General features: G+C 43.8%; 1 protein-coding gene across 1 annotated transcript in view; it reads left to right on the top strand.

Moving 5' to 3' along the window:
• The first annotated feature begins 280 nt into the window (after nucleotides 1–280).
• The window catches only part of MED12L (mediator complex subunit 12L), a 320,736-nt gene continuing 306,637 nt past the window's right edge, over nucleotides 281–14,379 (top strand). The window contains exon 1 of the mRNA XM_063098437.1: nucleotides 281–379. Coding sequence (XP_062954507.1) covers nucleotides 281–379 — 99 coding nt within the window. The remainder of the gene's footprint in view (nucleotides 380–14,379) is intronic.

Raw genomic sequence — 14,379 nt, forward strand, 5'->3', positions numbered from 1 at the left:
GGAGGACCCTGGCAGACCTCCAGCCCCCGCCGCCGCCTCCCGAGCGGTGCGTCCCCGGGCTCGGGCACAGCTGGGTGCCCGCCGAAGGCTGCCCATCGATGCGTGCCTGCGTGCCGGGCAGCGGCGGCATCAGCCTGCTTTATTTCTGCCTGCAGCGCCACAGCGAGCCAGCGAGGAGGGGGAGAGAGGGAGCCTGTCTGCAAAGTGCTGCTCCCTGGTGCTCAGAGGCGGCTGCTCCAGCTCCAACTCTCATTCATTTCGCCGGTTAACATGAGAGATCATGGCCGCCTTCGGGCTTCTCAGCTATGAGCAGAGACCGCTGAAGCGCCCCCGGCTCGGGCCGCCCGACGTCTACCCACAGGACCCCAAGCAGAAGGAGGTAAGGGCGCTGGCGGCCTCCCCCGCAACCCGGGCCGCGCTCCGCAGCGCTGACCCCGGGCCAAGTTGGCCCAGCGGGCATCGCCAGCGCTGCGGGGGCAGGGTCGGGAGAGGGATTGGAGGCGGGGGCCGGGTTGGGGGGCTGGAGGACCCCCGGCGGCGAAGACCGAGTGGTTATCAGTCCCCGCGCTCGACTGGGGCGCTCGCTCTCTAGGTGCCGGGTCGTTTCCCCGGTACCGGGCCTTGCAGGCGCCGCCAGGCGCTTCAGCGGCTTCTTCCTTGCCGAAACCAGCAGGAAACCCAGCTGCTTGCTCTCCCCTGCTTTTGCCTGCTTAATTTTTCTCCTCGCCGCTTCGGTAAATCCCCGTAAACTTTTTGAAAAATGTTGGAATGTAGTGCATCCGACACCGAGGTCTTGCGTTTTGCGCCAGCTGTGCAGAGACCGGGCGGAGGGTGGGGGGCGGGGAGCGCTTTCCTCTTCTAATTTTCTAGTGTGGAATGGAAATCTTTTTTATCGATGATAAATATTCAGCTCTGTGAATGTACCTCTGTATCCTCCTCTCCCCTTTAAAAGTCAGTATTAAGGAGAAACACTGATTTTCGTCCCTAGAGGCGATTGGCTTAATTGCTGGAGGGTGTTTCGGATATGTAAAAGCAGGCGAGTTACCTCGGAAGGGACTAGGTCCCAGGATTGCTTATTTCTCTGAATGAAATTAATTGGCGAAACCTTGACTCTTGCATCGAGTATACTAGCTTCAGTGGCTAGGGTAACCATGGCATTTTGTAGCTATGTATGTGTTTGTCAGGAGTTAACAAGTAATTATGTAACAACTCTCCAGTTATAATGATCACCCTTGGCTACCCAATTTGCCCAGGGACTTGCTTTTTTTTTCCTCCTTAGATCACCTGCTACCCAGCTGTGCTGTCCGAGTTTACCAGCTGCAGTTCACCCATCCTCTTTTTTCTTTAGCTAAATACTAATGACCACATTTCGAAACTTATCTTTCTGGGAATCTAAAAACCGTCTATTTAAAGTTTATAGGCCCACTGATATCACAGAAAGGGCTTTGTGAATAAGGCAAAAAGGGGTCCTAAGACTTCTGTTTCCATTAATGTGTCTACTTCATTAACAGAGGAAGAATGCTTGTTCTGGCTAACCTGTCTTATTAATAACCCGTCTGAGAAATAAGGAGCAACAACTCCTTTTAGAGTTTTAGCACATTAAATATGATCATCAGTGGAGTAATTCAGATTGAAGCTGGAAAGGTTTTACAGGTGGTTCCCAGCAGAGGCTTAGCAGGAGTATAAGAGTTTGCAGATTTCTTCTTTACTCTTTTCCCCAACCTGCTACCCTGACTCAGAATGAAGTTAATTGTTAAGGACTTAAAATAATAGATGTGCCAAGGACCAACAAGTATCAAGAAATTTAATAACCTAAAAACTACTGGCAGGAAATTCTTAAAGTTTTCATGGGACAGGGACATTCATTGGTTGATCTTGTAATTAATGTCTTGCCATATCTTTCCAGAGGGCAGCATAATTGATGATGGCAATTCCCAAATTATAGGAATTGGGAATGCCATGTGTGCTTACTTAGCATTTATTCTTCAGGCCAACACTCATTTTATAAATGTGGACTCTGTGATTCTGTAAATTTTGGATTTCAGGGTCTTAAAGCATTTTATGCAACTCTAAAACTGGAAGTGACCTTACAGACTACTTTTTATAACTTCTTTTTGACAGAGTAAAACTGAGGTCCAGGAAAGCTTAACTGTTTTAACTAAGGTGTGTGATGAATAAGCAGAGGAGTTGGACCACCAAAATAATATCTATGTCAAAACCAATACTGCGTCGAGGATGATTTATGCTGAATTATGTTGTTCTGATATTACTCCCTTTTTCCCGAGGCAACCAACATTTTATTTTTCTTGAGCAAAGTTGGAGTTATGTGTGGTGTAGCCAGATTTGGGTACAATATGGAACAGGTGCTTGGCTGTTCTTGGGTGGTTGATGAGCAGAGCTTCAGTTATTTATGTGCTGTCTCCCTTAGGATTTCTACCCTATCCCTGTACCACCTGTACTATTATTCTAATGTTTTCTTTAACTTTTTAGAAACTTTTTGTGTTTCCAATACACATGAAGTCGTGGATTTATTGAAATATGCATGTGTATATAAGCATATATATCAAACCATGTATTCACATTGCTTTTAATCTGTTTGTCTGATATTACGTACATCTACACAAACATATACGATTATGCATATTAAAATGAGACCATAACTATTAACACTTTAAAAAGTTCCTCTGTGCGTCTAAAACCATTGTGCATTCAGTCAAATGTGTGTTCCACGTGGTGGGAAATGCTGATTTAATGGAGGAAATGTAAGTGTCCAAGTTGGGCAGACCCGGATTTGCATCTTTGCAGTTGTGTGGCCTTGGGCAAGTTGTTTAACTTCTCATTTGTAAATTAGTTGTAAATTGTGCTCTTCAGAAAAAATTTGCTACCCAAAATTTGTGTGAGAAAAACTCTCCTCCTAGTAAAAGCTGCTCTTGTCATCCAAATGTAATTTTAATTGTTGTTGTTAACCAGTGATAATAGTGTTCTGGAAAATAGCTCCTAGGGGATAGGGTGGAACCCTCAAATGAGGAACCCCTGTAGAGAAGTATGGGTGGTGGGGGACGGCTAGAAGCTTTAATTTGCTTGATGAATTGATTTTTTTCCCTTTTTTCTTTATTTGTATAGCAATTTTAGTTTTATAGAAAAGTTGAGCAGAAAGTACAGATAGTTCCCATAAGAGAGATCCCAAAACCACCCCCACTACTTCATCCTATCATTGCATGTTACATTAGTGTGGTATATTTGTTGTAGTTATGAATCAATATTAATATAATATTATAAAATAAACTTAATTTTATTTATTTTTGGCTGGTGCAGATATTGGATCCTGGATCTTGGTCTTATCAGATGAGCTAGCCATCTAGCCCAAATTGCTTAATTTTGTATGATTGATTGGTTATATTCATTTGAGAGCTTGTCGTGCATCAGCATCTTGTAGGACTTTACTGTATGAGGGTACTTCAGAAAGTTCATGGAAAAATAGAATTGGAAGACAGTAAATATGAATCTTCCTATGAACTTTTTGCAGTATCCTCGTGTGTTGTATTGTAATATTTTGCCCTCTGAAAACAGTCTATTCTCAAACCTTTAAAACAGGTAATCAGAAAACTGGGAGCCATCCTTGATTTCCTCCTCCTTCTCCCCGCTTACACCCCGTTCATCCATCAGCATCCAAACATGTATCAGCACATCTTGTCTGATCCAATTCCAAAATATACTTATATTTCCAGTCTACTCGATGCTCCTCTATTTCACCAATATGCTTGGCTTCCTTTCTGGCTTCAGGCTGACTTTTCTCTGCTCAGGGGCTCTTACATTTGATGGTCTGTCTGCCTGGATATCTGTCTGTCTACCCACTCCCACCCTCAACATTCCTACTTTTCTTACCTTAGCCTGTGGTTAGGAAGGTAGGTTTTGAAGCCAGTCTGCCTGGATGGAATCCTTGCTGTCCTGTTTACATACTCCTTATTTTCCCCATACCTCAGTTTCCTTTCTTGTAGAATGGGGATGACAATACCACTTAGCCGATAGGACTATTGGTAGATGATGTGGATAATACATGTAAAACACTCGGAACAGAATCTGGCATAGATTCAGCACCCAAATATTTGCTGTCATGAACTACTGTCAAGCTGCCTCTTCGTCATTCAGGTCTCAGCCCAGTGACTTCCTCAGGCCTTTTTGGTATATCATTTGTAATTATATATTTGTATGTATATTTGCATCTTGCCATCTACTACCACTGGGTCAGTTTTGTGAGGGCAGGGATGAGGTTGGTTTTTGAACTGAAGTACCTGGCAGCTAGTGCAACTAGTTCTTGGAATGCTGAGGGCACAAATATTTGTTGGAATGTATGAATAAAAGTGGAATGGATGAATGAATAAAAAATGAAAATCTGGTGACTGAGGGGTGTTGAGGAAAGTCTTGGTTAAGGCTGAAAATATCCTTTGCATCTCAACTGCTGTGGAGGCTACAAGGCTGAAAGTGAAATTAGACCCTAGAAGTAGGAAGGAGGAGGAGTTTTGCCCTTGGGGAAAAGAAGCCTAAATAGTTGAGTAGTAAATTAGTTTAAGAAATCAGATTAATTAGGAAAATGTGTTGGGGCAGTAGCGCGGTTTCCAGGCATCAGGAGCTATAGAGCCCCACCTGCAGGGGCCAGGGGGAAGATGGCCGGGTGTGCAGTGCAGGGGTTATGCACAGGTGACCCCAGCATGACTTGGGGGAGTTGGTGGTGATGGTGGTGTCTGCATGTGGATGAGCCAGAGCAACGGTCCTCCAGTTTCGGAGCACATTTGGATCACCTGGAGGGCTAGTTAAAAAACAGACTGGGTCTCAGGTTCAGTAGGTCTGGGTTGGAGCCTCAGAATTTGCATTTCTAACAAGATCCCAGGTGATACTGCTGGTCCAGGGCCCCACTGTGAGAACCCTGACCTAGAGAGAAGGAGGCATCCCATTTTGGAAGGGCTAGAGAATCCCTTAGGATGCACGCAGGGCTGGATTAGACATCTGTGTGTGGCGAAAGTGGCAGTAGTTTGGTTTAGCAGCCAACTCAGCCAGGGTTTGGTGTACTTTTCCCAGAAGTTGTGTCCTTCATTAGCTCAGTTCTAAGCGAAGGAGTCAGGAAGTCTCAATCCCCATCCAGTGGCTTTCCATTGGAATAATGTCTAAACCCTTTACCTTGACTTTCAAGCCCAGCGTGTCTGGCCCTTGCTCACCTCCACAGCCACGGCCCAGCTTTGCACTCTGACTCTGCCACTGATTGCCTGCTTGACTCAGGTTCCTCACCTGTGGCATAAGGTCCACATTTGTTCTTACATCATGGAGTTGCTGGAGAGATAAAATGAGTGAACGTATGGAGAGTGCTGCAGACTGTCCCTGGCACACAGATGGCACCCAGTTCAGGTCAGCAGCTGTTAGCTGATGCCTTGTTAAAGGATCCCAGAGCCTCCCATTGTACTTATGATAACACCCACAAGACCTTGCCCTTCAAGATCTGGGCCTCAGTCACCCCTTCCAACTCACTCTCCCCCCTCCTGGCTGTGCAGTGGGACCACTGGCTGCTGCCTCTCTCTTCTTGCAAGAGACCCAGCTTCTCTGTGTCTAGGTTCCTGTCCCTTGCTCGCCCCTGTAGTCATGTTTCCTGTCATTTGGTTCTTAGCTCAGAGACTCCCCCGCAGGGAGGCCTTCCTTGCAGCCCATCTTCCCTCATCCTTGCCAGGTTATTACCCTGTGTTAGAATGTCTCGTCACACTGTCTGATTAGGATGTGTATTCTCTTCTTTGTGGCTTTCCTTCCACACTGGAATGTAAGCTGCTTGGGAGCAGGGGCTTGTTCGTGGTGTTCATGGCTGTGAACTGCCTAGTGCCTGGGATTAGACCAGGTGCTCAGTGAATACTTCATGAAGAAATAAAATAAAGAAATGAAAGAAAGAACAAGCAGTTGTGAGTATTTATAACATTTAACTTCCCTATGCTTGTTTTATTTTGGTAACTCTTGTTAGTTTTCTTATTAGCATCTAAAACTCTTAAAACACACAAATGCTTGTTTTAGAGACAGCTGGGGAGCTAGTGTGGGGGAGGTGAAAATTTGTTTCTTTGTAAGGGGGAGGATGTTGATAAAATTGCCTGGGAAGAGAGGACAGGTTGACCAGTTGCCTTGGGGACCAAAAGAGAAGGCTTAGGATACATTTGATTCCAGAAAGCTCCCCACGTGACTCATTGGCTGTTCTCAGGGCCGAGTGTTCAGAGAGGGAAGCACATCTGTATGTTTAACTCATGCCTCAGGTGACTCTTAGGACAGGGTCAGTGTAGCAAGCACTGGGTCAGAGCTCCTGCCTCTTCCCGCTGGTCACAGAAGTGTTGCTTCCCAAACTGTGGCCAAGGAGGAAGAACTCAACTAGCTCTCATTTTTCAGGGTCTGCCACTGCCTCTAGCAGAATCATCAAAGATGCTTGTTAAAAATGCAGATATAGTGCCCCGCCTCCACTCCAGACCTTCAGAATCAGAATTTCTGGGAAAGATGCTCAGGAATTTGCATTTTAAGCAAGTATTCTAAATGATTCCTAAACACACCGAGGCTGAAAACCACTGCTTTAGTTTGTGTCCTTATCTGTAGAGAACGTTATAAACTGGGCTCACTCTTATTCCAGCCTGCTGCCCACTATTTGATGTATTAGAATCTTTTAGGCAAATATACTATTTGAAGTATTAGTGCCTTTTGGTACTAAATAGTGTACATGAGTTTAGCTACTTTCCTCCTTGAAATTCTATTCTGATAACTGGTTCCGAGCATTGGCTTGTCCTTTGTCAGCTGTACACGGTCTACAGCAGAGCAGAATTCCATGCCTCCGTCTTGAAATATCCACAGCTCCCTCCTTGCACTTGGCTAAACTGGGGTGTAGGGAGCAGGTCTTGCTTTATCCCACAAAGCTGTTCTTTGAACTTGTCAGGGCTGTGGGATTTTGTTTCACCATGGGCATGGGTTCTAAACTGTGCTCTTTGGGGATTCAGGTAAGGCTGTTAATTTGGGGTGCAGCCCCTGTCCTTTAGCCTGTTGGGTGTTTCTCTTAGGCTGGCACCTGACGAAATGTGATGTGGTCCCATAGGAAGTTGGAGGACCACAAAGTTAGGTCTGGAAGGCAAAGTGCATTGAGTGACCTTCAGGTAGGAGATGAGGATGAACAGAGTCCAAGGGCTTAGTCGAAGCAGTTAGCAGTGACACCATGGTTGTGTGCACGTGTGTGTGTGCACGAGTGTGTAAAACAGCAGAAGTGCAAGCATGGAGTAAGTGGAACTTGGAAACTATGAGAATTGTGATGTATTTCTTCTGAAGCTCTCCTTTACTTTAATGGGGCTTGAACCTCAGTCGTGAGCTTCTTGACAGACTAGACAGGAAAAGAAGTTGGAGGGTCCGCAGGAAGAGTGAACATGATGAGAGGTATTGACACCTTGAGCCTCTGAGCAGTATGGAGAGGAGGTGGCTGGCTTGCCTGGAGCGGAGCTGACCTCAGGGTCTGAGCTAGGACAGCCAGATGGGGGGAGGCGTCCACCTCCTCTGCCTTCCCTGAGAAGGGAGCGTGGAAACACTTGGACTTTTAATTGTCTTTAGATACTTTCTAAAGCTGAGTGATGATAACAAGGGAGTGCATGATCCTATTCTATTTCTCTGTGTCTTGGAAAATTTACATAACAAGGAAAAATTAAGTCATGAGGTTATAAAATAGCGTGATTTCTACTTAAAAAATATATGTATATAATCTGGAAGGATTATCACCCCCTTGCAAACAGTTGTTGTCTCTGGTGGATGGGAGTAGGGATGACATTTATTTTCTTTGTGCTAATCTGTATCCCAAGCTGTAACGATAAACGTGCACTACTTTTGTCATGGGAGGAAATAAATAATACTCATTAGGTTACAGTGATTAGGTTTACAGGAATGGGTCTTTGTTGTTAGTTCCAAGCTAACCTAGAGCCCTTTAGCTGATGTGTAGGCAGAGGGATCTCATAGGGTGTAGATATAGGCATTCACGTACCTGTCAAGCTGCCCCAAGGTGATGGGGTTGGGGTTAGGATCATCATTTCAGCTCAGCCATTTCAGAACGTCATTTCAGCTCAGCTGTGTGCTTTGGGGCAGTTAGGTTGTTTTCCTCACCTATAAGCTGGAAAGAATAATACCTGATCATCTAGAGTGTGTTAAATATGCAGGTACATTGGAAACTTAAATTTTTACCAAATGTAAAGTATAAGTTCAGTGGTGTGCTGGAGCAAGCTTGTATCAGCTGATAAAATTTCAGGAATTTGGTGAGCTGGTTGATAACATGTTGGTAGCTGGAAATCAGCCATTGGTGGGAGTGTTTGTTTACATCAAGGAAATTGGCAAATGCTGTAAATTAGGATTTTCTTTTTTTAAATGAAAGCTGGTTGTTAACATTTACCAGCACAACACTGGGTATGATTGTCTGTGGCAGGCAATTTGTTGGCTACTTCACCATCATTCTTACCTTGCTTTTCCCTTACCTGCTTCCCACTAAAAACTTTTTTTTTTATAAAAAGTCAGATCCTCTCTTTCCTAGTCTCTCTTGTAGCATGAAGTAATTTATATAACTTAGTTTTGGCCAAAGAGATTTACTGGAAATATACTACAGGACTTCTGTAGAATAATTTTTTTCTCTCTGATACAAGTATAGGCATAGGAGAAGAACACCCTATCTTAATTCCTTGAAATCTCCTTAGTTTCCTGTCTTTGGAAAAACAGTAAGAGTATATGATAATCGGAGCTGGGGCACCCAACTTGTGACCATGAGACTCCGAGCCTGTGGATGAAAAGCCAACACAAGAGGAGTCAATTGAGTGGCTTTATGAAATTGTTAAGCTGCTGAACTGATCTTGGGTCCATCTCTCCCTAGACTTCTTGATAAGTAAACAATAGATGTCCGTGTGGTTTAAATCATTGTTGGACCCGTTGTCAGTGTCAGAAGCATTCTAATGTTGTCATGGTACTTTCTGTTTAAATTTTGGCACCCTCCGATAATCACAGCATGACACCCCCCCCCCCCCCCACATGGCAGGAGATAAAGAAACACCTGCATCTTGTCATTAGGCAGTTAAGTTCTGACTAATGCCTATGAGAAGCTGAGCAGGAACCGAACAGTGGGCTCCTTTATTTATTTTCATTTCTGGAAGAAAGAGTTTTGGTAGATGGCAGGGGAGGGTCCTATTTTGTTTCGCTTGGAAAGGGAGAGTCAGTGGGTCTGCACCATTTCAGGGGAAGCCATGAAAGTTTAGAGCTAGAAGGGGATTTGGAGATGGGTTGTTCTAACTTTCTCATTAAGTATAGAAGGAAATTGAATCTCAGACAGGTTAAAGTGACTTGTCAAAGCAGATCTGGGCCAAGCACTTGTGTGCCCTGATTTGTTCTTGCACCTCTACTTGGCCTCCCCTCTGTAAATAGCCTCCTCTTTTGGTAAGCACCCTGACATTGCCCTGGCAGTGAGAATCACTGTGCATTTTAGGGTACCCAGTGCCTCTGTGAGAGCTGGGGACTGTTTAGCTCACCATTTACTCCTCTCATAGCTTGCCAGATCTTGTGTGGTGTTTCCTGGGAGAGGAGAGAATACTCTGGGAGCTCACGTACTCTTATCCTTGTGTTATTTGGTGAAAGGTTCCCAGCCCCATCTCCAGCCTCTGGGGATAGCTCTGGCGTTGGCATTTGTGGGCTGTGTGTGTATTATGAATCATTCTTATCTAGTTTTGTGTTTTTTTGGTTGAGATACGCCCTTATTTACGAGAAGGTCTCTTGAGAGAGACACAAACACACAAGCTGTGCCAGTAGCCCTGTTCCGGGGAGCAACACAGGACATTCTGTGTAAGTGGACCCTCTGTAGCTGTGTAATGCTGTGGCTCTGAGAAGAGGAGAAATGTTTTAGCCATTGGGTTTTGTTTTCCATGTTTTGAGGGAACTTTGCTGTACATATGTGTGCCAAACAAACTCAGTCATTCAACCAATATTGAGCACCTTGCAGGCCCTTTGCCAGCTATGGCTTCATGAGGACAGAACCCAAGACTTTTATTTCTCACTATGTCCCTGGCTTCCAGCACAGTGTCTGGCCCACAACTAGGACTCAAAACTTTCTTTTATGAACAAATGCATCATATATGATCCTGGGGCCCCAGAACCTTCAGTCCACAGCAGTGGTTTTCGACGGGGGGTGCTTTCTCTTTCTCTCCCTTCAGAATATTGGCAGTGTCTGGAGACATTTTGGGTTGTCACAACGGGGTATGTGTGATGCTACTCATTGGCATCTAGTGGGTAGAAGCCAGGGTTGCTGCTGACGTTCTCCAGTGTATCAGACAGCCCTCCATACCAAAGACACCTTGGCCCTTGATGACAGTAGTTCCCATGCTGAAAAGCTGTGGTCTGGAGGGAGTGATGGCTGTGGAGGTGAGGAACACAGTGTTGCAGAGAGTCTTGAGAGGAATGTGCTAAGTGCTGTGGAAACAGGAGTGACCCATTTTTTTTGACAGGATCTAATGGAAGAGGAGATTTTTGAATCTGGGACTTGGAGGATGTGTAGTAGTGAATGGGGCTGAGGATATGGAAGGAAATTAGTTCTAGGGAGAGGGGTAGCATGTGCGCAGGGTCACAAGATAAAGAATGTGGGGTGTGCCCTGGGCCGTGGGCCTGAGGCATGGTGTGGGGTGGAAAGAGAGGTGGGTTCAAGCCAGGGGGCCTTTCTATGCTGTGTTGAGGCATTTGGATATTATGTGGAGGTGATGAGGCACTGTTCAAGGGTGTTAGGGGAATTCAATTTAAGATGACTAAAGGCTGTAGTCTAAGGGGACAGCGGCTCTGTCACATTGAGACAGAAAGAATGACTAGCTGGGTGGTCACTGACATTCAGGACCTAAGGGTGGGTGATTAGTTTACTATGGTTGCCAGAATTAATTACCACAAACTGGATGGCTTAAAACAGCAGAAATTTATCCTTTCACAGTTCTGGAGGTCAGAAATTCAAAATCAAGTAGTCGCCGGGTCCCACTTCCTCTGTAGGTTCTGGGGAGAATCCTTCCTTTCTTCTTCTGGCCTCTGGTGGCTTCTTTGTGCCCACATCACTCTGATTTTTGCTTCCGTCTTCACATGACCCTCTTTTGTGTGTGTCAGCTCTCTGGTGTCCCTTATAAGGACACTTGTCATTGGATTTAGGCCTACCTAGGTAATCTAGGATGATCTCATCCTTACCTTAATTATATCTGCAAAGGCTGTTTTTCCAAGTAAGGTCACATTCACAGGTTCCCGGATTTGATGTGGATATATCTTTTGGGGGTTGTTTTTTGTCCTACAGGCTTGGAATGCTTGGGTAGAAAGAGGAGGGGAAGATCCATGAGAAAGGTCATTTGGATGGCAAATTGACAAGTGGATGTGTGAGGTAAGAGGGATGAGTAACGAGAATATACCAGCATTTTTCACTTAAGCCAGTGGTTTCCAAAGTTCCTGCTCTTGGGACCCCTTTACATATCCTAAGCATTGAGGATACCACAGAGCTTTTGTTTATGTAGGTTTTTTCTCTCAGTATTTACCATATTAGAAATTAAAACTGAGAAATTTTAGAAATATTTGCTAATTCATTTAAATAATAATAAAGTGACTTCATATTAAAAATGTGCATTTCACGAAAAACAACTCTTTTCAAACAAAGAAAATTTAGTGAAAAGAGTGGTGGTGTTTAACATTTTTATAAATCTCATGTCTGGATTTTCATATTTAGTTCTGCATTCAGTCTTTTGCTATGTGTTGTTTTGGTTGAAAAAAATGAAGAAAATCTGATATCTCACAGATAAGTGGTTGAAAAGTTTTTCAGAACCCTACAAGTCTTGAACTTGGAAAGCCACTGGCTTAGACTAGATAGGTAGATTGATGGTGGTCCCTAAACTAACATATCACAGAGAACAAAATAATTTTTTAAATTTATTTTTCCATGGGTGAGAAAAGTAGGGGAGGGGAGGAGATAATGAGTTCATGTCAGAATGTTTCTGATTTGAGAACCTTCTGGGTAATCTAGGTTGAAATGTTTAGTGACAGAAGCTAGAAACCTGAGTTTGGGTGGGATGTGTTCATGGATAATAGAAATCATGGCTGTGATTACCTGTTGAGAGTATGAAAGGAGATGGAGTAGCGGGCTGACCCTGAGACATGCAACTTTCCAGACCAGGACTTCCTGGATCCCATCAGCAGAACTCTGAGGAAGGCAGTGGATAGGGAGCATGGGTATGGGATGGTAAGTGGCTCGAAGGGACTGGGCATCAGGTGAGGCTCCAGCTACATTGGCTTCCTCTTAGTTTTCCTCGATCTGCTGAGCATTTGTCTCCTCAGGACCTTTGCACATGTGATTCCTGCTGTCTGCTTGGCTTATTCTCTTTGTCACTGCAAGTGATTGTTTCTTCTTGAGCATTCAACACAGTTTGTGTTTGATTTGCTTATTATCTGCTCTGTCTCTGCATCCAATGTTAAGTTCCATGAAGCATGGATCATATTTCTTTTATCCTCCCCACTGATAATCAGAGGCAAGGAGAGAGTCTGGTATATGACGAGTGCTCAATAATCTATGTTGGCTGGATCTGGTAACCAGGCAGTCATTATTAGCAGATGGTTATTAGAAACCTGTTAAGTCAAGACCTGATACAGGACATGGGGATGCCAAGAGGTGTAAGACGTGGTTCCTACCCTTGAGAACTTGGGGGAAGGTATGGCAGTCCTGTGCACAACATGGTAAAGTCATTAGAAAGTTAATCATAGTGATTTGGACAAATAAGGGAGGGGTCCATTCTCTTGGGGGATTGAGTCCATTCTCTTGGAAAGATGGGTGTGTTTTTTCTAGGTGGCAAGGTAGAGCGGGGAAGGCCTTCTGTGCAGAGGGTGTGAGTACAGAGGTGGGAAATTGGATGTCGTGTTGGGAGGAATTGCCGGCAGTTCATTAAAGCAAGAGTATATTAAATCTATAATCTTGAACATGTCTATTTACTTTGGGACAGTTGAAAGAGAGGAAGAAATTAAAACTGCTGGACAGAGAAGGGATGTCAGCTGGAGTTAGGATGAATTGGCTCTGGGGCAGGGGATTGAGGACCCAAGGGGAGTAACAGCTTTGACCTTGTTATGGCTCTTCTCCTCTGAGAAAGGAGGGGAGGCAGGACTTATATAGGGCTCCCCCCTTTACGTTGAATTTTCTACAGGCATTTCTAGAGTTAGTTCGAATGTGCCAAGATTTTCCTTAGGAAGAATAACTCAGCCTTCAACCCACATTTAGTGTGCCACTGCTCAGCTGTGCAAATGCTGCCTTGTTGTCAATTAAAATTTGGTAGAATTTGCTGCTTTCCATTTCCAGTCACTTCATTCATGGATTAATCTAATAAGGTTGTTGAGATTAGGACCATTTAAGGTATTGGCAGGAGTGAAGAACTAATAAAAATGTATTTTGTCTCAATTGTTGTTGGATTTCTTTGCTAAGATGCTAGTTTACTTGAAGGTGGAGGATCTATCAAAACTATTTCCAAGGCAGTGCTAAATAATTTCTTTCTTCCGAGTTCTGTCAGGACGGTTAATATACATTGCTTAGGTGGTTGGTTGTTTTTTAAATCTCCACACAGTGCTATGTTAGTAGTAAGTATGGAAAATATTTTGGGGGTCAGAGTTGTTTTTACTTTTTGGCCAGTTTCAGATTAAATGTCAACTCCCTCTTGAAAAAGATTATTTATGAATCAGATACACTATTTACATTTCTACTACTCACATGAAATCTGCTTCTAAGTCATTATTAAATAATCAGAATGTTTTTGAAATTATATTTTCATTTACTTAGTCCTTGATATGTGTCTCCCACTGTGCTAGGTGAAATGGGGGTGTAGAAAAGAAATAGAAACCTCTAGAACAGTGATTCTCAAAATAACTAGCGAAGGACCTTTTTTTTAAAAAAAATTAATTTTCAATCTGTTACAGACTGATATAAATCTGTGATAAAAATGATACTAGAAAAATGAAATTCTGCTTGAATGTAGTGGCAATATCAATGGCTATAAAAGTGTCCAAACCCTCCGTCTGATTTTGCACATTTCTTGTTGAGGACTAGTAATAGTCTTGGACCACACTCTGAGTAGCCCTGCTCTAGAAGTTAAAGTGAAGTTCGCTGACCCACATAAAATAATTTTTTAAATTTATTTTAAAATTGAGGGATATGACACACATTCAGTATAGTGTATAAAGTGCCATACTATATTATACTAGCCAGTGTTCAGTGTGTTACCCCGAGGGCTTTACATGCTTGGTTTTGTGCCAGCCTCACACCTCTGAGGTGGGTGCTATTATTATCTCCTGTTTACAGATGAAGAAACA

Source organism: Cynocephalus volans, chromosome 1 (genome assembly GCF_027409185.1).
Source record: "Cynocephalus volans isolate mCynVol1 chromosome 1, mCynVol1.pri, whole genome shotgun sequence".
In the NCBI taxonomy this organism is placed as follows: Eukaryota; Metazoa; Chordata; class Mammalia; order Dermoptera; family Cynocephalidae; genus Cynocephalus; species Cynocephalus volans.